Source organism: Cyprinus carpio, unplaced genomic scaffold, assembly GCF_018340385.1.
Source record: "Cyprinus carpio isolate SPL01 unplaced genomic scaffold, ASM1834038v1 S000006552, whole genome shotgun sequence".
Taxonomy (NCBI): Eukaryota; Metazoa; Chordata; class Actinopteri; order Cypriniformes; family Cyprinidae; genus Cyprinus; species Cyprinus carpio.
In genome coordinates this window covers 967,047-992,688 of record NW_024879215.1, presented here as the reverse complement: position 1 = coordinate 992,688, position 25,642 = coordinate 967,047, and the positions used below count along the sequence as shown (strand labels likewise).

Below are 25,642 nucleotides of genomic sequence, written 5' to 3'. Positions count from 1 at the left end.
GTAAAGCTCCAAATAAAGCACCATAGGACTTGGGCACTGTATTTCATGTCTTCTAAAGGTCATACAAATTTCAGTCGTTATTCACTTATGATTTGTTCAAAAATGTTGCATTCTTTCACAATACTTGGTCAGAATGAACTGACGAGCTGCGTAACGATTTTTTTTTTTTTTTTGTGATGGTTAGTAAAAAATGGACTTTTTTTATTATTATTATTATTGTGAACTACTCTTTATAAGACACTTCGATGTGTATATAGCGGGTTACGCCGGCCGAGCGTACGTTACAAAAATAAAATTTCAACAGCGAGTAATATCATTAGGCTTATCGTCTAATTTATAAAATCTATCTTACGGGTAGTGACGGTGTTATCGCGACCCTCATTCGCTAGCATGCAACAGGTCTGTGCTTGTCAGTATTACTCCCGCTACTGTAGCTCGCCGAGGGTCAGAGGTTTGAGGAGCTCTAGGGATGAAGCCGCGCTAAAAACTCAAGTACTTGTCTGTTTTTGAATTCCAAACTGCCTGTACAGCGACTGCAGACACGGCCAAGCTGATGCGCGGTGAAACGTTCATTAGGGAAAATCGCTGTAAGCCACTTTTGGCACTTGGAAACCACAGGAGCGCCGCTGCGTGCTAGAATCACCCAACACACACACCCTCCATGTCCTCCCTTTTTACAGCCAATGACTGACTCATTCAGGTATTCTGTGCTTTAGGAGACCAGCCCCTCAAAAAGAAAAACAAATTGTGAACGCCAACTTCATGTGGCAGAACGCTGTGGGAGGGCAAACAACTAGACAGACCAGCAAACAGAAAGAACAAAATTAAATCACTATTTCAGCTTCACTTCTAGGCATTTCCCAAGCAGCACTTGTAGAGGTGTCTCATACAGCATGGAAGAGCAGCGTGCACTCCTGCCTTTCCTTATATAGGCTGGAGGGGGGCGGAGCTTGCGTGCTCCGCAGTAGTAGTTGACGATTTTGTTGTCCAGCTTGTGCTGGTGAGGGATGCCTTCATACGGTTTGGGGTCCAGATCAGGATGGAGACTGAATACGTGAAACGAGGCTTCTCCAAATTCAACTGGTGTCTGGAAACAAAGCAAAAGAGAATTAAAATGATGGCAAATGTCAAGGAAGATCATTCGACCAGGGTGAAAACTAACTTACTCCTCATTTTCCTCACAAGGTGCAAACGTGATCATGATTGAGCACTCTTTGGCGTCATTGCGACTCTATACTGATGAACCTGGAAAGTAACATCTGAGAGTTAATCTTTACCCTTTTTTTTTTGGAAAACGATTCTTAATTGCAACCCAAATACATTCAAAATTAAACTTCTCAGCATCACACATGCACGGCTTTACCTTCCCAACTGCATATTCTACAGAGCCGTCATCTGTCAGCAGGACAGTTTTTCACAGTGTCCATGAAAACTCCTCATTATAAGGCCCATCTATCTGCAATCGGTTTTCTGGACCTACAACAAGTGTTGATTGGATGTTAGTTTATTCATAAAGATGATGTGGCTTTGCATGGAAATCACCTACACCCACATGAGGCCGCAGTGCCTCATGACTTGAACTACTTATATTCACAAATGTGTCTTTTGCACCACCTAGTGTCTGTTCAGTCTTTCAGGGAAAGTAACAAGTCTTACAAATACAGAATGGAGCATATTATAACTGGTTAGGATTCATCAACTGTTCTGAATGCTTTCAGTACATGTGAGCGCTGCATAGATCTGAAGTATTTGACCAGCAGGAACAAAACGTTCTTTCACTGGAGTACTGATCTGATAGATGAGTAACGTAGCACTCAATATCAGTCAAACAATATCCCCGATTAAAAATTCACCTTTCTCTCGGGAACTCTTCTAGATACTGCTCCACGCGTTTGTACAGAGGGTAGATTCCTTCAATATCCAGGTTATCCAGCATCTGGACTTGGAGGATTTTTGCGAGGACACTGTCTTTTAGGGAGGCCGTGGTTACCTGTGAGCACATGAAAATGAGCTGAACATGTTCTACTGGTAACAGATTTATGACTACCATTATTTCTGTGCCACAATAATCCGACCTTTTATACACCCCTTAACGTGTCATTTAAAATGCAGTTTATTTTCTTAAACTGTGTCCAGCACTTTTGCTCCAGTTCACTCCTACGCATATATCCGGACTCATCAGTGAAGTGATTTCCATTGCACTTGTTTAGCAATATTTTTGAAGGAGATAAAACCATGTATTCCCAGCTATCCAGGGTCACTGGTAAAGTGTTTTCCTCACCGTTGCGGAGAGCAGGTCTCTTGGGAAGGGGCTGGCTTCACAGTGCGGCTTGCTCTCGGACAGATGCACCTTCCTGGGCTCTCCCCGAGCGATTCGAGTCCCCCGCCGCTGAGCAGAGCGGAGCAGATCACCTGAATGAACTCGTTCAGGACAGCTTTGCCAGGCTGGTGGCCGTTATAAAGGCCGTTACTATGAGGGAAATAAGGCCGAAGGTGCTGAATGAGATCGTTCAATTCGAGTTGCTGCTTGGCATCATCTTTACAGCTAAATATCAACTCTCCGCCCTGAGAAAAAAGAAAAAAAAAAAGATGTGAGAAACAACAAATTAATGCAACTTTTCTATTTATCAACCATTTCTAATGGATTAAACCAATATATATGTAGCAGCTAGAGTTTAAATATTTGATCTTTTTTCCCCGCTGGTTTGCTGGTCTTTGGTGGTTTGAGCTAGTCACAAATCCAGGTTAAGCTGGTGATCAGCTGGTCAGCAAAGCTAGTTTCCAGCTAAAAACTAGCCAAAATCCCTCTAAAAGCAGCCTGACTGGGCTAGGAGACTAGTTAAGACCAGTAAGCCAGTTTTAAACTTTTGTTTTTTAGTACTATGATAGCAGTACTTCCAAGTTAAAGAAATTTTCTAGGATAAATAAAAAAGTAAGGCCCATTTGCTCCAAGGATAAGTATAATGATAAATGTTTTAATAATTGTTCTAACTCTAGAATGGGGAAGTTCACACCACAACAATAACGTTATTGTTGGAATCACTTTCAGAACGATTTATTCCAACGAATGAATGATAAAAACACTGACAGCCAATCAGAATTCACTCAACTTTAAAAATAAATAAATAAATAAATCAAACATACAAGGCAGCAGACGTCAAAACTGCAAAATGTTATTGTCCACTGGTGTGGACGCTAATATAGTTATCGTTTGTTTCACTGTCAGTTACATTTCGAATGCTGAGCATTCTATCAACGGAAGTCGAGGGAAGATTTTCAACTGTAATCTGAAGTTTAAAGTTCCAAAAATAGACATTTGTTTTCAAGACGTTAAACGATTCGGGACTGAATTAATTACAGAAACTCATATTTACCTTAAAGATTTTCAAGTTGTTTTGTGGTTCCTCTAACAGATTCTTCAATGCAACATACATTCGCTGTTTGCTCCTGGAATACAAGATATTGCATAAGATTTAGGTGTGTAAAATTAGTTCACTTTTGGTATGAAATTCTTTGCATCTCATTTTAATTTTGACATGACAACTAAATTAGAGATTTTTAGCATTTCTGTGACTTGAGCAGCAGTACAAAACCTTCATGCATTACAGATTGTAGAGCTGGTCTCACAGTGGAAAGGTGAGTCACAACTTTTGGGAAAATGTTGATTATACTCCTTTTTCGAGTGAAAAATTCCTTTAAACACAGGCCAGTGACGCAACCAGCTTGGTGAATGTCTTTCTCAGTTTGTTAAGAATGCTGGCTAAAGGTCATACTATCAGTGAAAGATATAAATCCAGCTCTGATTTCCTGCATTGAGCGACTGAAGCAGTAACTCACCCTGAGAAGAGATCCAGAGGGCAGTATCTGCTCAATCGCTTCCACTTCCCATTGGCTAACTGTAAAGATCAAAACATGTTACTATAAACTTTACAAACAGTGTCGCTTCATGATGAAACTTTGGGATTCTTTGTATTCTTGTATTTTCAGCAACATAAGCTCAAGCCGAGCCTTACAAAGAATTGATTATATGATAAGGTAGAGTACAGACAGCAGGATGTTTACACTACACCATCCTCTTTTATTTTTTTTTCCTCTTTTTTAAAGCAGAAGTTAGCTTTAATAAATCTGGCTTCACTTCTTTAAAAGTTTGGCAATGACTAGATTTTTAATTGGTACTTGCCTTGTAATGCTGATGCATGCAGAATCTACAAACTTTGCGCTTGCATTCCTTGGTTATGTTCCTTGAAAAGGGTAGAAATCCACATTTTGGCTGGGGGGGAAAGGAGAAATATGTAATTGTATCTTTGCATCTCAAGATACACAATGAAGTGTTGTGAATAAGCTTTATATAAAGAAGTTTAGTTGTTTTTATGAACACAAACAAGCCTTTCAGATCAGGTTCACACCACCTCCCTCTGTTTTGACTGACCATGTGATTAAAATCCACACAAATAGATTTAACGAGTCATCCAGCTACTTCCCCAAGAACAGACATTCACACTAACTCCTAAAAAAACAGTTCAGACTCAGATCTCGCAGTTTAACAACTGACACTAATCAAACACAACAGTGTTTACACTCTAACACCATGAAAGATACAGAAAAACTTATTAACACTGTCAGCAAGTTTAATAAACAGACATGCTTAGACATGTAACACCCAAGTCAACACATTCAAGGCGAGGTTCTTGGCACACTTGCATACAGTTTCGAAAGTCAATGTTTTGGAAACGTGGGTATAACAATTCTGTCACTATCATAACTTTGAGAAAAACTATGTAAAAATTAGGCTTATTATAGTTCATGCCTTATTTACAATGAGATTTATATAGATTTGTCTTGTGTTCATGGCAGCAGTTATTCATTGAATGATCAAATGATGGAGAAGAAGGCTGAAGGAATAATTTGCTCAAAAATTAGCTGGAAATTTACTTAGTAATGGGCCATCAAAGATATAAATGATTTATTTTTTTTTTTTTATCTGAACAGATTTGGAGAAATGTAGCATTGCATTACTTGCTTAACAATGTGTCCTCTGCAGTGAATGGGTGCCGTGAGAATAGGTGCCTTCGCACTGGAGGAACCTTTTCAGAGTTCCTAGAACTACTGACAGAAGTTACAGCTTTTAGGCGTGTTCGCACCACATGATATAGGAATGGTTTTTAGTTCTAGGAACTCCATTTAGGGGAACTAGTTTAGCTCTTTCTTCAGAGTAGGGTTGTATAGGAAATACCAGTGAGGTAAGTGTACGCTGATTTGCCAAATGCAAATGAAACCTGGCATTTTTTAAAAGCCGAGTAAAAATATTCACTCCACGAACATGAAAACGGTGATAACGGCATTTACCTGCTGTCTGCAGCATTATGTTCTTTTCTCAGCCTCGGTGATAACACTACAAGTTGTCATAGATGTAGTCAGATTTTCATGGTCTTTCAATCCTGTAAACTACACGTTTACATAACACCCTCCTTTATCATGAAAGCCACGACACACAACAAAAACAGCTCCAAGCACGGCGTCCTCCATTGGGGAGCAAAATGGTTGCTTCTGGCTAAAGTATGAGTCTTCTATTCATAAAACTCAGTTTCAAAACAAGTATTTTGGTGGATTTTGACAATGCTTTTTTCAATGGAGGAAGCGTTATGGATTATAGGTTGGTATTTTGGCCAGAAATGACGGTTTAAAGTTAAAAGGGTCTTAATGATCTGTTTCTCACAAAGCTTTTCACTTCACAAGATGTTAATCGATGGACTGTGGATTTGATGGACTGGAGTATTGTATTTTTTTATTGATTTTTTGACTGGAGCCATTTACTTAATTGTGTAATTTTGTGATTATTTTATGTGATGTTTGGTTAAAAGTGAAACGTGTGACAACAGAATGGCCTTATGTTTTCAGCATATTTTCAGTTTTTGGTCATTCATTTAGACATGCATCTAAACAACATATGGTTGAGCGTTTAAATGTCGCACAACCTTGCGCTCAAAACCAATGAATAAATGGTAAACCATCACAACTGCATGGCAAATTCCCCCACCAACACGATCGCACCAGAAGTGATGTGTTGAGACCATGTCGAACCGAACATGGAGTTCACCTTAATCTCAACGCAGATTGGAGGTCTGTGGTCCTCTGAGGTGGTGGAGGGGAAGTTGGGTCAGGTTGGGAAGGCATAAACCACACCCGCTGAATGTGTCCATGACCTTATCCACAGCGCAGTTCTGAGTAAAAGGAAGGATCAGAACACATCACGCAACATCAGAATTAAACCATTTTTCCTATAAATTGTAATTACCATAATGGACCATGTTTTACTTTTGTGGTTTTTAGTAATATCCATTCATCTCAATGTTGAAATTACTGCGATACAAGGATTTCGCTATCAAAAAATTATCATAACACTGTTGGTTTTTGGGGGGCATTACAATGTCACTGCAAAAAAAACTTATTTGAAGCAAAAAAAAATACATTCGTACCAGGTCGTTCTTGTTGGACCTTTAGCGACAGCTGTCTCACAAAGTCCAGCGGTAGTTTAACAACCTCCTGTGAACATTCAAGCCATTATTTTCATCTCATGGCTTGTGTTAAAGAGCAACAATGTGTTATTGTTGTTAATATGTTGTTTATTACTCCACTGTGAACGTATCTCCCCCAGTAAAGGCTTCATGACATATTTACTATAATCCACGATGTTGGGGATGTGTCGAAAAGCTTGTTCTGCGGTCTGGCAGGAAAGAAGTAGGAAAATGAGCTGACACTACGCTGTATCTCAAAACAAACAGACCAAGACCAAACAATTGAAGCAGATTTGCATTTACACTCTTGCAGATACTCTTCATACCAAGAGAAGCACATAACTTCTCACACAGAAATATTTTGTTTAACCTTAAACATTGTGGAAATTGTTGACCAAACGATGCTAAAATTGAAAGTAACTATTTACGTCAATGAAACTTGATAGAACAATCGTTTGTGCATCAATACTTGAGTTACATTGATAGAAATATGTCAAATCATACAATAGTGAGTCATAAACACAATCCATTTTTCCAAGTAATGGAAATATTTATCCATCTGTAGACTTAATGAAAGTCTTTCGCGCCATGTTTTAAATTTTGGTCACAATATGCATCCAATAAATCTTTGTCGGAGGTTAAGTCTGTAGCCAGTTCTCTCGCTGGCTTCTAATAGCATGGTATCTTTCACAGTTTGATAAAAGTTACCTTATAGAGTGCACATTGGGGAAGTCATTTGGGAAGTAATAATGTTCAGTGGTGTTGATTTGGGGAAGTTTTACCTGTCGTGTATGTGCGGAGTCCTTCGGAGGAAACTTCAGCAGACGAAAGAAGAACCCGACAGTGCTGTAATAGGAAGTGATGTGTTTAAAACCACAGAAATCAAACGAGTCATTTTCACGCAGACTTTGAAAGCTGTATGTATCCTTGTCTTATTTTGTTCAAAAGGGAATTCTTTGAGAAGGGTTTGCCTGTGTGTACAACAAATACTACATCCACTCAGCTGTAAACTGAATACACATTACTTTTTTTTTTTTCCCAGAATGCTCTTAGACATAAATAAGTCCATGAAGGTAAAGGTGACATCACTGCAGTGTCTGGTGGTTTGTTTTATGAAGTGATGCAACCGACGGCCGCTTAAACGCAAATGCAGTTTCTAAACGCACTTGCTCAACGCTTACAAACCCTACTTCTGCCTCACAAAATGTTAATCATAAAGGGATGAAGCTCATAAGTAAATGAATTCACATCAAATATATAAAGAAAATAAATGATTGTACACATTTTTAGAACAATCAAGTACAATTTCTTTAAATTAAAAAATAACCTTAATTCTCATCCAAGATTTTTTTATTTTGAATCAGTTTTTTTTATATATATATATATATCTTTCATTTTAGCTTTAGTAACTTTGTTGTGTTTTTGTTATTTTTAGTAGTTTTTGTAAAATGTCTATATAGTTTTATATTCATTTTGACTCCAGTTTTAGTTATTTTAGTACTTACATTTTAAATTAAAAGAAAATTAGAAATGTTAGCTAGCAACAAGCTGAAATAAGCTTAAAAATAAACTTAAAGAGGTCATATGATGCAATTTAGATTTTCCTTTCTCTTTGGAGTGTTACAAGCTCTTGGTGAATAAAGAAGATCTGTGAAGTTACAAAGACTAAAGTCTCAAATTCAAAGAGATATTCTTTATCAAAGTTAAGGACTTGTCCACACACACCCTGAAACGGCTCGTTCTAACACGGCCCCCACATCTCTACGTCAGTATGTGGGAAGATTTGCGTAATGCCGGTTAAATGTTCACGCAAAGAAAGAAGGCGTGCTTTCAGCAGTTATTGTGGAAAGCAGCTGTCAGGGAGATGCTGTGTGTATCTTGGCGAAAGCAAAGCACTTTTATTTGGCCTTCCGTGAGTAGATGCATTTAGGAATCTTTAAGATTACTTACAACAGAACAGCAATGCATTTTATGGACGGCCGTTTCGTGAACCTAGGAGAGGAGCTAATTCTGACTCTGCTACGACAATCTGGCGCTACTGAATCAGCTTCTGTATGTTTTGTTATTAGTTTAACTATTTAATATTGACTGTTCAAATCATCGTGTGTGTGTGTGTATGTGTGTGTGAGAGAGAGAGAGAGAGATAGGGTCACACAGTGGAGTCTGCTGTCTTAACCGTCAGTGGCTTGTGTACTGCAAACACATAGGAGCTTCATCACTGTGTCTGTCACGCGACTATGTTCCCCTTTCTGGCTTGAACTGGGTGTTCGGCCAATCACAATACACTGGGTCAGTTGGCCAATCAGAGCAGACTGCGCTTGTCGGAAGGAGGGACTTTGTAGAAAACTATGCGTTTGAGAGAGGCGGGGCATAGAGGAGCTACAATAATGTACAGTATTTGAAAAATAATGTGTTTTTTGAACATTAAAGCATGTCAACATATTCTGTTACACCAAATACACAAAATAATGATCTTTAAAAAAGCATCATATGACCCCTTTAAAGTCCATGTGAAGTCAATATTAATTGCCTGTTCTGAGTTCATCACACCACAGGAAAAGTGTTATTAACCACCAGGCAAATTTGAATGCTTAAAAAAAACACCAAGTGAGTAAAATAAGCGATCGAAATCTTGAAAAAATAAGCAGTATTCTCTGTTCTCAAATGCTGGGGGCGTGTCCACTGGTACTGCTGAAACCACGCCCACTCGCAGAAAAGCTGCGTCTCTCTCTGGTCTTCCTCTACAGCCTATTTAAGTGAGGATACCAAGCTGTTTTGTAAATTATTGCAACCTGGAATTATGCATTTACGTGCGTCGTAGAGGCAGAAATGCGACAGCCGTGTCCGAATGTCACGTGCAGTGGAAAGATAGCTTTAAAGTGTTAGGGGAGGGGCCATGCGACTCCGTTTCGTCATCAAGTCATGATTTTAGCCCCACCCAAAAAAATCCTGAACACGAAAATGGTGAAAACCTGTTTACCTCCACAATTAAGTACTACATAGTTCACAGTCTTTGTAACATGTTTCCGCAATGCATTTCAGACATTTATGTGTTTAGAAAAAATTCTCAGAATTGATTTCACATGGACTTTAAGTCTTCCATTTATTATTATTGGAGTTAAAGTTTATTTAAAAACAGCACTATATATATATATATATATATAATATATATATATATATATATATATATATATATATATATATATATAATAATAACCCAACTATAATACAACAATGAAAACCATCCTGTCCAGACAATTATTTTTGTGATAATAAAACTTGTTAATTTTTTTTTTTTAAATACAATTAGAAAATATTACTTGTATACAACTTAAATATTTTACATAAAATATTTATATTACAATAGCGAATTTTATTATTCCAGCAAGAACTTCTAGGGGGAAAAGTGTTTAATTGTCATGAAAAAAAATTCAAGAATTTCTTTCATATGTCATTGTGCATCCGAAATGCCTTTTTACAAATAGTTTTACAAGATACCAAACTCTTTCGGGCTGATTTGATCAAGACGACGTGGTCCAGCTCGTACTCCAAGAATGTAAAACCAGACCAGGCACCAAGACAAAAATCCACACGAGAGTGTGGGAGCGTGAAAGAATGTCAGTAAACAGCACATAGAGACGGGACAAGCCCTTGCAGGACTCTAAAACTGGCTGGAAAACTGCATCAAAGCTTCACACCGTTTTCCCCACACCCAGTTTTTGACACGAATTACATGAACATATTGGCCAGTGTTTTCTCAGGCAGCTTCCTGTGATTGGACGCACAATTCCGTGTTGTAATCGGTAATATATATCCAGCATGTTTATGACTCCACGCGTTTTTCTGGCAGCTTGTTCTCAGTTTATTTATCGTATGATGGTACAGATGATCCCAAATGAACTGGAAGATCAGACAAAGGTTAATCCGTTTGCATATCCTTGATCTTAACAAAACAGGACCTTGATATTGCCATCCTAGTGACCAAAGGAGTCAACTACATGATAAAACCAACTGATAAATGAATCATTTACATATAGTTTCCATTACTTAGAATACCTAAGACATAAATTATGACTCAGATCTTATATGCAATATATTTAGAATTTCTCTCCTTTGTCCAAATATAGGAGAGTTTCAGACAAGAGTGCTTAGACCAAGTTCTAGCAAAGTAAAACAACCTTAAAACAATATAACATTGTTAAAAATTCAGACGTTTTGGTCTCTAATCGTGCTTTTTATCCCCAAAGAAAGTGATAAACTTCTATATTCCCTTCCATCATGATGGTCTAAAACCGGTCTAGACCAGCATTATCTTTCACCCAATGAAGGGGGAACTGTTAAAAGTTTCAATCTGAACTTTGAAGCCTGGATGAGGAAGATGTTAAGTGTATGTAATCACAGAAACCCAATTTTAGATGCTCAGAATCATCCAGAAACTGAAACATCTCCACTGACCATTCATTCAAATGGCTCTCAGCATTAACTTACATATCCTATTTTTGCCACTGAAAATAGTTTATTAAACTTTCGAGCTCATAAAGTGGGTGTGGCATGGGTAACGCGCATGTAGTACATTGACTTTATCAATGAATCCTGGTTTAGCCTGCTAGGTGGCTATTAGCTTTGAAGCCCTGACAATACCCTTTTAAGAAAGGGAAGAGGGTTATTTCCGTCTAGTGATGGTATAAAGCGACCAGACTTTTGTTTGTTTAGGTCCTTTCCGAGAAGTTTGATTCGAGTTCCTGTTGACTGGCTCCGATTTGATTGAGTTTAAATTATTCTCGGCTAAGCTAAAAGCTAGTAACTATTGAACACTTACCTGCAAATGAGACACGACCAGACTCTTATTGCCCTCGCCGTGATATTTCCAGTCGTTTTCGTCCATTTTATCCAGTTCCATAACCTAGAGCAACCGTAAGCTGATGGGGGTTTTGGCGAGGATTTGATACTCCGGGCGAGAGGACCGTGGTCAGGCTCAAAACTTCTGAAGGGTCCTCGTCTGACACACCGACGGGTGTAGCGCCACTACCGCTTTCGCGAGGACACGCCCCCTCTGCGCTCTCATTGGCCAAGAGCAGGGATCGCAGTTTCTCATTGGCCAGAAGTCTTTGCCATTGTTAAATTCGTCCGCTGATTGGATGTTGAAAGTGACAATCAAATGGTCGTTCTCTACTGAAAGCAGTTGATGATGTCATGAACGCATGATTGCTGTTTTCCTTCCCTTTTCTGTTCGCTTGCACATGATTTGCTCAGAAAAACTTGAGATTTATAAGTATAAATGTATTAATCCAATAGTAAAATGATATATGTAAATGTATATACAATTTTCGGAATTACTGAAAATAATTTACGTTTCATTTTACCAGAATACTTTTCAAAACGTATATGTTATATGAAAAATTATAGACTACTATATCTATAAAATTATGTCGTGAACACGATTGCTTTTTTTCTTTTCTTTTATGGTCGCTTGCACATGATTTGCTCAGAAAAATTATATTTTTGTTTTCATAAGTTATAAATAATGCGAATAAATAAATATTTATTTTAACCTGAATACATTTTAATTGTGTACCTTGTGAGTATTAGTAGTAGTAGTAGTTATTGTTGTATATAATTTGCATTTAAAGAACTTTAAAAAAAAAAATAATAATAATAGGTTGGGATTGTAGGGGTTTTTTCTGTACTGGCAAACAATTAGAAAATGCTTAAATTAGGTAAAAAATCCAAAACTAAAAACAAGAAATATGTGAGAGACATTTTTAGAGCCCTAAGTTTGTTGTATTTGGTCAAGTAAGACAATAAAACCTTTTTAAATAATTAAGTGACTACTAAAATAATACATTTATGACTATGCATGATTTCAAATGTTTATGTAAATATAAGGAGACTAAGAAAATGAAATGAAAAGGCCTTATAAATATTTAAATACAAAGAAAATTAAATGTATCTCATTTAAGATCATCCATCCAAAAAAGTATTGCCAGACAAAAAGTTATAATATTGATACATTTTATTTTGTGATTCACATCCAGAAATTTCATTCTTTGTTCTGGACTTTTTTTTATTTTTTATTATTCAGTTAAGAACATGTGACTTAAATATGTAATGTTTGATGTCCATTTCATCGTAATTAATATTCATTTATTATTTAATTTAATCCCATATACATAAAACTTTAGGGAAAAAAATCGTTTTTATAGATTTTAAGAAAGATGCAAAATCTGTAGCTTGTCTAACTATAGTAAAGTGCTTGCTTGTTAAGTATTAAAAATGAACATTGTAGGTATGAAAAGTCCTTTTTATGGCTTATGTTTTTGATCAAATCGATGTATCAAAATATAGTTTCATGGAATAACCACAAAAGGCCATTTATTTTTTTTAAGGAAATTCATAGAAAACTTTTAATAGAAATTTAAAAAAAAAAAACATGACTGTACAGGGAGCTTAAAAGACATTTAATCAAAATACTTCTGTTTTCAGCATGAGGTCAATAAGATGAAGAGTTCACCGTTGATTTAAAAAAAAAAAATCTCTTAAAAATACAAGGTTTAAAAAGAAATCGAACGTGAGCAATGCCTGATTTACTGTGCTCACGAGAAGCTAAATACACAACATCGCTCTTCAGCTGGAGCAGGTCATCATGCCGTAGGATTTGGACGGACTCGCCCGTCCGATCCTCAGTTCATCTTTGCAGCTGTCTGCCTGGTTTGTGTCCGACGGAGGCGCGGACTCGTAGAGGACGCATATGGACCCGTCCTCTCCGATCCGGTAGGACACTTCATAGGGGTCGACCCACATGGTGAGCTCGCTTGGCAGCAGTGAAAAGAGTTGCTCTTTCGTGAGTCCGATCGTACAGGCCGCTTTGCCGATCAAAGGGTCCATCTTGTGGTTGATCCGGATGCACCTGTAACCCGAACCTCGGTAGGGTGCATTTGGGAACCAGTGGTGCTGATAATGATCTGCAATGAAAAAAGAAAAAATTAGGTTTTGGTGCAATGAAATATGGCATTTGCAATTCTTTGCCAAAGTCTCTGGTGCTTTAAGCCACAAAAAAATGGTTCAAGTTTCAATAAACCTTCATCTGCTTTGTTTCCAAACAATGTTCGATTTGATCATAAACTACTTAATTTGTGCCATGATGCGGTTGAATTACTTCTAACAATGGAAAGCTCACGTCCGATCCTTTCTTACCCCCCAAAGCTTCTTTCAAAGAGGATCTGAACTGTTGCAGCTGTTCTTCTGAAAGCAGCCGTGTTCCTCTCAACAGACGGGTGACAAAGTTAGCAGCAGTAGAGACTTCGGTTTTCATCGTGAAGTTTTTCGCATGAGCTGAAAGGGGAAACGCACGGAAACCGTGAAATACAACCAAAAGTGAAAAACAAACGAGTTTCTTCAGATCAATTAGCTGAACTCAACAGGCCCAAGCTGCTGTCTTTGGCACGTTCCTTTGTTCAAAACAACACGAAAAATCGCCACGTAAACGCCACCGACCTGTTCCAGTGATTCAGAGTAGGGGCACAGAGGTTCCTGCAGCTGCTGTGAGTGCTTTTATCGACACAGTAGTGAAAACGAACAAATTAAATCTGTATTTTCGACCACGAACTTCCTCCTTCGTCGGTGGCTCGCGCTAGTACGTGCAGCTCCAGTTCTGAGCTCTGATGGTAAACACTGCGGCCACGCGCCTCAGCCAATCAGAGCGCGACCTCGCCGTGACGTCACCGACCAGCTCTCTCACATCAAACAAGTGAAATGCAGTTGTTACATTTAGTACTTTTATATACTTGTTTATAGAGTGTGTTGCATATAGTTTATTATATGAGCAATATTATATATATGTATATTTATTTCAGTTTCCTCCTGTGTGTCTCGGTAGCTTGAATTGTTTTGTACTGAACAAGTTCACGTACTCGACTTGATTGTACTGATTGTAAATGTTTTGAGATCAAAGAGACCGCGCAGAGGAAATTACGGATACCTTTTTAAGTGGCCCTTCAAACTCCAAAGCAACAAAAAAAAGTGTGTACTTAATTGTTTTTATACTTTGGCAAAAACTTGATGAGATAAACTTTTAAATCACTACTTTGAGTGTGTTTACTAAACGAAGTCGTTCGAAGCGCGTTTGTGTACGACACTTGTCTCATCGAGCGATTCCGTAGTACGTGCGCTGGTCAGTAGACCAATCAGAGCGCGCTGTAACGCACCAGGTCGTCTTTTCAGCCAATCAGGTGAGGTTTTACTACCGTATGCGGTTTCGGCTGGCCGCGTGTGGACCCTCCTCCTCACCGAATGAGAGGCAAAGCTCGGAAATGCTTCTAACTTCAACAAGTTTTCTGTTATTTATTTGTTTAGTATTTTATGTTTCTGTTAATGTGTCGGGAGTAGCACTTTATTTGGAGTGTGTACAGTTTGTTGCTGCATGCCGAGTGTTTTGACGGGCCGCGGCAGTTCATGCAGGAGTCTGAGAGAGACACTGGAGCAGCAGGTAACGGATCACCCTGAGCACTGTACCACAATCTTACCATGGTTAAACTCAGTATGTGATGTTCAGACGACCGTTCAGTGTAGGCTAGGTATTATTGTTTACCTGTGGTAGGAAAAATAATTGAATTATTTACTTTGACCAGTAATATCAGCATTATGATGTTGTCAGTTGGGTCTTTGGTTTATACTACTGATGTTTAGTTTCTTTTTCAAATGGCTAGTTTGCCCAACATTCAATTGTGTGGGTGTGTGTGTGTGTGTGTGTGTGTGTGTGTGTGTGTGTGTGTGTGTGTGTGTGTGTGTGTGTTGTGTGTGTGTGTGTGTGTCTTTTCTCTATTATAGATCAGTGGCCAAATCTCAAAATTGTCCCTTTGGTGTGACTGTCTCAAGCATGGTTCGATAAACTTTTAGAAATTTAAAAGAAAAAACATAAAAATGTTAATAAATACCTCTGGCATAATTGTACAAGTGTCTATTTTAATAAATGCTAATCTTTTTTTTTTCATCATATATATTTCTGAAAACGTAGGAATTTGATACATGTTGTCTCTGAAAACCATGTCCTCTGGAGTGACACCATCTCCTGATTTTAAATCGGCCAATCCCAGAGAAAACTGTACTTAGCTGAAGGACTCAATTCATGATCGTGTTACAGAAGCCCATGACAGTTTTTTTCTCTCAGAGCTGTTCAAATATTTAATTCATTTGGTAACACTACAAAAGTGTTATGTTTTGTTGTCCTTTGGTGTGACACCCTGAAATTATATTTTTTAATTAAAAACTATGTTAAACTACGTAATCATGGAAAATTTATGCAAATGTGTCTTGCTGACCTATAATGACAGGTTAGCTCAGAGTAGCAAGGTCATTAATTGACAGAAAAATGCTGAAACGTACTCCGGAGTCACACCACAGGACAAAGACATCACACCAGAGGACAAGCTCTCTTTAAAAAGCATTTTAAATGAAATAAGAATCGTTTACTCCTTGTCATTGTTTTTTGATCATTTCCACTGTTCTTAAATCCAATAATTACATTAATTAGAATATTTTCTGATGTTTTTGCAGAAAACTTGTACGTTTATAAAGTGTCATGAAAATAAGTGATCCTTTGTTTTTGAGACGGAAAGAATTGAGGGAAAGAAATCAGTGCAAGAAAGAGGACACGGAATAAATATATATATATATATATATATATAGAGAGAGAGAGAGAGAGAAAATGGAACAGTGATCCACGCAGACACTTCCTACTGATGCACTACAGCAAAAGACAGAAATAACTGACTTAAAAAAACCATTTTTAGCTGCTGAAAATACTATTTATCTTGGCCAGCACTGTGTGTATGTATGTATTTATTAAAAAATATGAACACACATACTCATTCTTGATCATGACTACTTTCATATTAAATATCTACTGAACATTAATGGATAATGCTTTATTTATTTCCCAAAAGCACCTGGTTGACATGAACTTCCCGCCAAGCAAGAGACTGAAGGGCCATCAGGTACCAGCTGAACCCGACCCGTTCGACGATGACATCGGTTTCACCCAGGACGACCTGGAGCAGATTGACATCATCGCGTCGCAGGCCGTCCCCGGAGACGGCAGGTCGAAGAGAACGTTTGCTTCTGTATTCGCTTGCGCTGATGAGGAAAGCAAAGCACCTGTGAAATCCGGCCGGAAAACATTTGCCATCGGAGACGGCTGCAGCCCGAACAACAATAAAGAAGTGCAAAGAAAAGATGTGTTCGGGTTAGTAGAAGACCTTTTGGATGCTCCTTTCTCAAACGCTTCCCTGTCTGATTTTGGACCAGCCATTTTTTGTAATATGGGTTAAAACTAGAAATTGAGTTGAAGTTTTACGTGTAAATTTTGTGTCTCTCACAGCGGACGGACGTTCCAGTAAAGATGGAGAAGATCTGTTCTATAAGCAGTTAGAGCAACAGCAAGCAGACCTGAAGAAAAAGGTGCGTTCTTCAACACAACATGCAGCTCATTTGATTGGTTCTTTGTAGTTTGCAGAAAATTTCTTTATTTGTGCTCATAGGTGCTCCGTTATACAGTTTACTCCTAAATTTTGGTCAAGGTTGGGTCACCAAAACTGTTGTTGTTGTTTAGTTTTTCATGACTTGAGATTTTAAAAACCAGTTCTCATCTCTCGGCATTTCTGTTGACACTCAGCTGAAGGAGGTGGAGGAGGAGATCCTGATGAAGAACGGAGAGATCCAGAGTGCTGCGCGACTCCTGAAACAGACCAATCAGGAGAAGGAGCAGCAGCAGCAGACCCAGCTCGCCCTGGAGAAAGGGAAAGCTCGCGCTCGGAGCGAAAGCGAGAAGGAGCTGTCCAGGAAGGTACGGCACGCGAGTTTGACTGACAGCCTCACAGAGCCACCCAAACATTCATGACATCCAGCTAAATGCTTGTTTTCGCTGCAGATGCAGTCGCTGCAGTCAGAGTTGCACTTTAAAGAAGCCGAGATGAATGAAATGAAAGAGAAACTTCAGAGCGCTGAGCGCGGAGGAAAGAAGCCCGGCACACCTGCACCAAACATGTAACGCAGCTTCCTTTTGTTTGTCTTCTAGAGAAAATGGCAATGAGAGACAGCTGTTCTGTGGTCTGCACTGTCTGTTACAACATTGTGTTCATTTAGGCATTTCTTTTTGTTCATATTCGTATGCTCTCTCGATATCACGTTTGAGTTCATGAGTTCGCCCACCAATGTGTGAGAGGAACACAGCTTTCACTCTCAACCAAACTTGCATTACTAGCCCCAATCAGATATTTTTGCTCTTATAAACACGAGACGTGCTGATGAATGGAAAAGAAGCCTTGGGTCTCAAGTGCGACATGTTGAAAAAGCTGCGAGGCGCAATGGTCAAAGATTTCCATATTGCGTCATATTTACATAGAAAAGCAGCAGAGCTTTGTAAACCGCTCAGAGTAATCACGTCATCTCCAAAAGAACAAAATGATTGCCAGAACGAATTTACCGGGATTTCTGAAAGAGTCATTTTCAGAGTCATGATCTCTTAATGGTAACTTCCCGGTAATTTACCAGTAAAGACTATGTGTGAAAGGGGCTAAACTCTTCCTCTGCATATGTGATGAGTTTGAGTTGCTTAATTAATGTTCATCTGGGAAAACTCACTTGGTTTGTAACGTAAATCATTTAAACCTATGCCAACACAGGAGAATACATCAACATATTTCTAAATATGCGATTTATTGTACATCGCGATTTCAAAATAAAAGTTTCTGACTTTGCATGTGGCCAAATATTAAAATTAAATGGGGTTGAATCACATGAAACATCACCAGGCCGTTGGCGCCCTCTGCAGGTATTTGTTATAATGTAAGCATATCACATTGTGTATTTAACAGTGTTGTTCAATAAAACCATGTACTTGGTTTTGATACTTTATTATTGCCTCATCGTTATTCTATATATATATATATAATTTATATATAAACCCTAACCCTAACTAAAAAATATATCAGATTACTTGATTCGCAAAATAATCATTAGTTAAGCACTAGATTACGTAAAACCCTTCAAAATACAACTGCATTGTTTTATTTTTTGTGATTAAAAAAAAAAACTATTATTTTGTCATTTGAAAAGCTCTTAAAGTATTAAAACACTGTCTCGTTCTAGTGAACAAAGTATCTTGCATTTTGTCTCACCTTGTGAGCTAAGTGTATCTGTCACACCCCTAGTGTCTATGCGTGTGATAAAGCTCAGAATTTTCCAAGCGATATGATACAAGCTTTCATTCTTCAGGCCAATCATATGTTGTCATGAAAATTATAGTCAGTTTTTTTGAATAAGGAAAGCTTTAACTTTGCCATAGTATCCTTTCATATGTTAAAGTTGCCACAGTCATTGCATTCTGTGCATGTGCTGCACTTTATTTGTACCATTTTGTTTTATTATTTTATTTGCTTAGTTTAATTGATTAATAAGTGAGGTCGTGATTTTAGGTCCTTGAAAACCAAAAAAGTAGTGCAAGTTCTTGAAAGTCCTGGAATTTTATTTTGGAGTATCTGTACTAAAACCCTGTTTAAGTACCAGTTCTTGGAACATTTTAATGATTTTGTTGTTGTGAATTGAACTGAAACTGCAGTTTTCTGTAGTAAACTGTACTATGTATATTTCCTATTTTATATTAATTTCCCCTAGTAATTCAATTGACCATTATTTCTTTTGGACAAATTATTTTTAGAAATGTCATGTTTTAGATTGTAGGTCAATCTTGCACCCTGTGTAGGAGAAACGCTAACCAGGCAAAACTTCATATCAAAAGCATCCTAAATGTTTGTGTGTTTGCACTGTTGTAGGTGAGTAGGTACCTTTCTTGGTATTGCTGTTTCTTATATCCCACCATAATCGGTATCCTGAGCCTGTCATGGGACTAATGGCTGCTACGTTACTAATTAGTTTAAGGAAAAATCGTTTTCTTTTTTATGTTTGCCATAAAACCCTGTGTATGTGTCCATCCCCGGGTCAGGAATTATTTGAGTTTTTGCTTAACCCCCTGAGATTGTAAAAAATATTGATTATAATTATCTATATATTTTTTATAGATATATATATATATATAAGCTCAGTAGTAGTAAGTAGTAGGAAAACACTTTATGTAAGTAGTTGGTAGAATTTTTTTAATTATTATTATTTTGATTTAAATAATAATGTTTTATTTAATAATATAAGAATGACTATATTATTTCATTATTAAAAGTAATAACTTGTTATTGGAATGTTTTTATTGTATCGTATTAGTGGTGTACATGTACGTTTTTTTTATTAGGTATTATTATTATTAATTATTAGTAGTATCCAGTGATAGTACTACTTTTTTTTGTTTAAAAAAATATATTATTTAATTAATTGTTGTTTTATATTAAAACTTATAATTTACTATTAAAAGAAATGATTAATAATAGTTAATAATCATTATTATTGATTTACCTTTATTATTATTAAATAAGTAAACAATACTTTTTATATAATTGTAATAAATAAATTTTTATTGTTTTGGTTATTGTTCAACGTGTAATATTCAAAGTCTATTACTATGCTTTTATATTAATAATATTAAATGAGTAGTGTTATAAAAGTCAAGGTATTACTGTTTTTTATATATATAACTATATATATTCTTTTTATACTATTAGTATTATAATCAATACTAATATTAAATATATTTATGTTTTTAATTTTATTGACAGAGTAAAATGTTACCTAAAATCTGATCTAGACAAATATGAGTTATTTTATGTGGTGGGTTTTGTTGTGTTAACAACAGTGTTCACTCTCCTGCGAGTCAAGCGTTCATGACTAAAGAAAACTTCTCAGCCAAATTCTCCAAGAAAACATCTCCTGTCAAAAAAGGCCATTTATTAGAGGGTATGATTTCTTTTTTTTTTACTTCTATGCTTATGCACATTTCCTGTCTGCTGACATATTTCCATTCTCACATTTTCAAACTCTATCAGACGGTAAACCAGCTCAGTCCGAACGTTCCCTCACAGAAGAGCCACGATTGGACCGAACCCTTGGCTCCGATCACCAACCAGAAGGTAGCCGCTGATCAGATGTCTTGCACTGATCTTCTTGTTTCTGTTTTCTCAGTGTGTTGCAGTGATGCTGTGGTTTGTTCTTCTGTAGGCTGTGTGTTACTGAAGCTGCTGCTGCAGCAGCCGCTGGATCCGAGCGCTTTGGGTCTGTGTCACCTGCTGTCCATCAGTCCGGACGCTCTGCCAAACATCCCGTCACCGCACGGATACATCAGCCTGTAAGCCACTGGGACTAGCATCCGAATTAAACACATCACACTTCTGAGTGTATTTGTGCGTGTCCTGAAACATGAGAAAACTACTATAAACATCAGTTTCCATTACATGCAGCTGTTTGTGTTGGGAAATCTTCGGCCCACTTTTACAACATTCATCATACAATGCTGTAAGGATGGAAATTTCCATTGCATCATTTGTTTGGTGGTATTTTCCAGTGGAAAGTTTGAACAATGTCAACTGTTTAAACACTGATCAAATATACTTTATAGTCACATGAGCAGAGATGCATATGGTTCATTTAAAAAGCCATACAGAACACGTCACTTTACTGCTTCACATTCATTTCAGAAATTATCAGTATTTTTTAAGACATTTTACAGACATTTTTATATTACTATTAATATTGTTATTATTATTATTATTACAATTATTATTATTTTTATTAAAATTGCATTTGTAGTATGTACTAATTAAACTAAATAGAACAGAATACTGTACTGATAACAGTAACTAGTATTATTATTATTGCTAGTTGTAGTCATAGCAGTCGTTTTTACATCATATTTGCTTTGTGCATTTTTTAAACATTAAAATATTATTATTTGTTGTATTTTATTATTAAACTAAATATAGAATATTGTTAACAATAATTATTATTAATGATAATATTTTAGATCACATTTACTTTTTTCATTTTTAAAATATTATGATTTGTTGTATTTTATCAAATTATATTTAGAATATTGTATTAATAACAATAACTATTATAATATGTATTATTGATCATTTTTACCTCATGGCATTTGCTTTTTTGCATTTATTAAAACATTTTGTTATTAGAATTGTATTTTATTATTTATGTTAAATATATTTTATTAATTACAATAACTTTTGTTATTATTGCTAGTAGTAGCAGTACTATCATGACGTTTGAAATATAACTTTTGAATTTCTTAAAGTATTATTTGTTGTTTTATTATTTATTACATTAAATATTATAAAAAAAATGACGTTTGAAATATTTATTATTTTATTTCTTGAAAGTAAAAAAAACAACAACAGGAAGAGCTTAAAATATAGTGGGAAAAATCTTAAATTGGCTGATCTTCAGGCCTAGAAAACTTGTGTGCAATTAAATGTTTATAGTATCTTTAAATATCTGCTTGAAAAGGTTGGACTGTAGTGAATTTCTTTCTTCTTCCCTCTTTCTTCAGGGGATCTTTGGCAACTTCCAGCTCGTCCTCCACAGAATTCAGATCGTTTCACCGTCCTCAAGCTCAGTTCCACCAGCTGCAGAGTCTGGCTGCGTCTGCTCTGTCCGCGTTAGCTCTCCATCACCCCCATAGTGTCCCACATAACTCAGACGCTGCTCTCCAATCACCCAGCGCTCCTGTCCGGGCCGCGGCGCACTTCCTGCCCCTGCTCAGCTTCCACATCAGCACATACTGTCAGTCGCTGGAGAGCTCAGCGAGGGCCTCGCTCCACGGCAGCTCTCCGTCGGGGTCGTCTGACTCCAGTCTGGAGGAGTCTCTCAGCGGACAGGAGGAGCTCGCCCTGGCCGCCCTGAAAGCACTCTGTCATATAGTGTGCTACAGCAGCGAGGCTCTGGAGGGGGTTTTGTGTCATCAGGAGGACGTGAACCAGCCACAGGGTTCGAAAAATCTCCTCAGCGCCTATGAACATCTGAACGGGGAGACGCAGACACAGCTGCCTCTTCTCAGGAGGATCCTACAGCTGGCAGATCCGGCCTTCATTACCGCTGCTGGCCAGAGGCAGGCGCTAGTGAGCGCTAGTTTGAAGACGCTTCGTTTGCTGGCTGAGAGAGCGCAGGACAACCAGCTCTTGAGGTTTAGCATCATTCATATACTGTTATAGTTTTTGTTCATATTTTGAATTAGATTTTATTTTCCTATTTTCTGTTTGAAATGTAATTTTAGTTAAAGTTTTGATAATGTTTGTTTGTTTTTTTTTTGTCATTTTTATTAGTTATTTTTTGCTTTATAGTTTTTATTTTTTAGTATTATTATATTTTATTTACTATTTATTAGTTTTAGTTTATTTCGTTGTTTTGGACTGCTTAAAATTAAACTAAACAAAAATGAGAAATATTGCTAACTAGCTAAAACTAAATATATATTTTTAAGATTTTATATTATTACAATTAATACTTATATTAAGTAACAAAAGTTTTTTTATTGTTTCCATTTTAGTTTACTATAATAATCCCTTTAAGTGCCCATGTGAGTGTCACTATCTATCTATCTATCTATCGATCTATCTATCTAAAAACAAAATATCCAATAAGAAATAATGTATAATAGCACTAGATTTTATTTCAGTTCTTTGGTTTTAGCTTGAATTGGCTACTACAATGCAGCGTTCTCAACATCTGTCAATTTTTATTATGACTAATAAAATTAGTCACAATTTGTACCATCTTGATTATTTGCATAGAGTGCGTAATATTAGACAGAATTCGATTGAATATAAATGGAATACTTTTTTTATGCAGTAAATTAAATAAGCAATGTAGTGAGGTCATGGGACTAATGTAGCATCCTACTCTTTGAAGTGTTGCATACTATATACTGTATTCATGTTGCATACTGTATTCTATTTCACATGATACTTTGAAGAACATCAGTTTTAGGAGCACAACAGTTAATTTTATAATGATTACTTCAGAAATTAGACATCCTCAGTGCTGTATGAGACCAGCAGATGTGACCTCTGGAGGGACAGCTTGTATATACTAGTATGTAGTATGTAGTGCAGTAGTTTCAAACAAAGCCCTTTTTAAAAAAATAGTATTATTTGTTTATTTTTAAATATATTTTAGTAAATCTTAATAATGACAAAACTTATTAAACGGGGGCCTGTGTCTCATTTCTCAAATGTAGACTCCAGGTGGTGATGTCAAGTCAAGTGTTGTCTAAATGTCTGACTCTGGAGACGTCTTACAGAACTGTCCATCTGTGTGTGAGATTTCTGTCGTTTATTATCTATAATGAAGAGATGGCCACTAAACTCTGCTCACATGAATGTAAGTGTCTTTAAGTGCTCCATTAAGCGTCTTGTGTTGGCATGATTTAACATGATTAACCCTCCCTCTTCCCTTAGATCCGTGTACTTTCCTCAAAATGTTCCAGTACGTCACCTCTAGGACCGGATAAAGCCACTTCTGAGGATGAGTGGACTCGTTTAGAACTAGAGGTTATTATCTTGTACAAACCCGATTCCAAAAAAGTTGGTACACTGTACAAATTGTGAGTGTAAACAAGGAATGGAATAAACTCATAAACTTATATTTTTATTCACAATAGAATATAGATAACATATCAAATGTTGAAAGTGAGACATTTTGAAATGTCATGTGAAATATTGGCTCATTTTGGATTTCATGAGAGCTACACATTCCAAAAAAGAGAATAACCAGTTCCCCCAATGCTGTGGCTAAAATAGTGGAGCAATATCAGAAAGGAGTTTTCTCAGAGAAAAATTGCAAAGAGTTTGAAGTTATCATCATCTACCAGTGCATAATATCATCCAAAGATTCAGAGAATCTGGAACAATCTCTGTGTGTAAGGGTCAAGGCCGGAAAACCATACTGGATGCCTGTGATCTTCAGGCCCTTAGACAGCACTGCATCACATACTGGAATGCTACTGTAATGGAAATCACAACATGGGCTCAGGAATACTTCCAGAAAACATTGTCGGTGAACACAATCCACCGTGCCATTCGCCGTTGCCGGCGCTAAAACTCTATAGGTCAAAAAAAGAAGACATATCTAAACATGATCCAGAAGCGCAGGCATTTTTCTCTGGGCCAAGGCTCATGTAAAAATGGACTGTGGCAAAGTGGAAAACTGTTCTGACTAATCAAAATGTGAAAGTTATTTTTGGAAAACTGGGACTCCATGTCATCCGGACTAAAGAGGACAAGGACAACCCAAGTTGTTATCAGCGCTCAGTTCAGAAGCCTGCATCTCTGATGGTATGGGGTTGCATGAGTGCGTGTGGCATGGGCAGCTTACACATCTGGAAAGGCACCCATCAATGCTGAAAGGTATATCCAAGTTCTAGAACAACATATGCTCCCATCCAGACGTCGTCTCTTTCAGGGAAGACCTTGCATTTTCCAACATGACAATGCCAGACCACATACTGCATCAATTACAACATCATGGCTGCGTAGAAGAAGGATCCGGGTGCTGAAATTGGCCAGCCTGCAGTCCAGATCTTTCACCCATAGAAAACATTTGGCTCATCATAAAGAGGAAGATGCGACAAAGAAGACCTAAGACAGTTTGAGCAAACTAGAAGCCTGTATTAGACAAGAATGGGACAATATTCCTATTCCTAAACTTGAGCAACTTGGTCTCCTCAGTCCCCAGACGTTTGCCAGACTGTTATAAAAAGAAGAGGGGATGCCACACAGTGGTAAACATGGCCTTGTCCCAACTTTTTTGAGATGTGTTGATGCCATGAAATTTAAAATCAACTTATTTTTCCCTTAAAATGATACATTTACTCAGTTTAAACCTTTGATATGTCATCTATGTTGTATTCTGAATAAAAATATTGAAATATGAAACTTCCACATCATTGCATTCTGTTTTTTATTCACAATTTGTACAGTGTCCCAACTTTTTTGGAATCCAGTTTGTATTATTTAATTTTGCAATGTATTGGGTACTTGCATAGAAGTTGGTATTGAAAATCTAATTCCTTTGTCAACAGTTCATCCGGTTTATTAACCAAACTGTTCACACAGAAGACAGGAACATGGGCTCTCTGTGTAAATCATCCTGCCAGGCCACAGTGTAGAGGTATGATTCAG

General features: G+C 37.1%; 2 protein-coding genes and 1 pseudogene across 2 annotated transcripts; 1 reads left to right on the top strand and 2 right to left on the bottom strand.

Annotated features, from left to right (window-relative positions):
* Nucleotides 1–749: 749 nt before the first annotated feature.
* On the bottom strand, nucleotides 750–11,624 carry LOC122143985 (annotated as a pseudogene).
* Nucleotides 11,625–12,956: 1,332 nt separating this feature from the next.
* LOC122143990 (protein BTG1-like) lies at nucleotides 12,957–13,856 on the bottom strand. The gene is made up of 2 exons (XM_042754593.1): nucleotides 13,710–13,856; nucleotides 12,957–13,477 (listed from the first exon to the last, which is right to left on the bottom strand). The coding sequence occupies exons 1-2, from the start codon at nucleotides 13,825–13,827 to the stop codon at nucleotides 13,140–13,142; spliced, it is 456 nt and encodes a 151-aa protein (XP_042610527.1). The 5' UTR covers nucleotides 13,828–13,856; the 3' UTR covers nucleotides 12,957–13,139.
* Nucleotides 13,857–14,793: 937 nt separating this feature from the next.
* LOC122143987 (ATR-interacting protein-like) lies at nucleotides 14,794–25,617 on the top strand. The gene is made up of 12 exons (XM_042754591.1): nucleotides 14,794–15,000; nucleotides 16,457–16,754; nucleotides 16,891–16,970; nucleotides 17,185–17,355; nucleotides 17,440–17,555; nucleotides 20,311–20,411; nucleotides 20,501–20,584; nucleotides 20,673–20,799; nucleotides 22,015–22,647; nucleotides 23,701–23,843; nucleotides 23,921–24,013; nucleotides 25,543–25,617. Exons 1-11 carry the CDS (start codon nucleotides 14,935–14,937, stop codon nucleotides 23,971–23,973), a joined length of 1,872 nt encoding a protein of 623 aa, XP_042610525.1. The 5' UTR covers nucleotides 14,794–14,934; the 3' UTR covers nucleotides 23,974–24,013; nucleotides 25,543–25,617.
* Nucleotides 25,618–25,642: the final 25 nt, after the last annotated feature.

Excerpts from the sequence above, each read along its gene's own strand:
- LOC122143990 (XM_042754593.1), bottom strand. The coding sequence starts at position 13,827 with ATGAAAACCGAAGTCTCTACTGCTGCTAACTTTGTCACCCGTCTGTTG. Across the intron at positions 13,478-13,709 it reads TTTGAAAGAAGCTTTGGGGG|ATCATTATCAGCACCACTGG; the intron begins GTAAGAAAGGAT and ends TTTTCATTGCAG.
- LOC122143987 (XM_042754591.1), top strand. The coding sequence starts at position 14,935 with ATGCCGAGTGTTTTGACGGGCCGCGGCAGTTCATGCAGGAGTCTGAGA. Across the intron at positions 17,556-20,310 it reads GGCACACCTGCACCAAACAT|TGTTCACTCTCCTGCGAGTC; the intron begins GTAACGCAGCTT and ends TGTTAACAACAG. Across the intron at positions 23,844-23,920 it reads TAAACTCTGCTCACATGAAT|ATCCGTGTACTTTCCTCAAA; the intron begins GTAAGTGTCTTT and ends CTCTTCCCTTAG.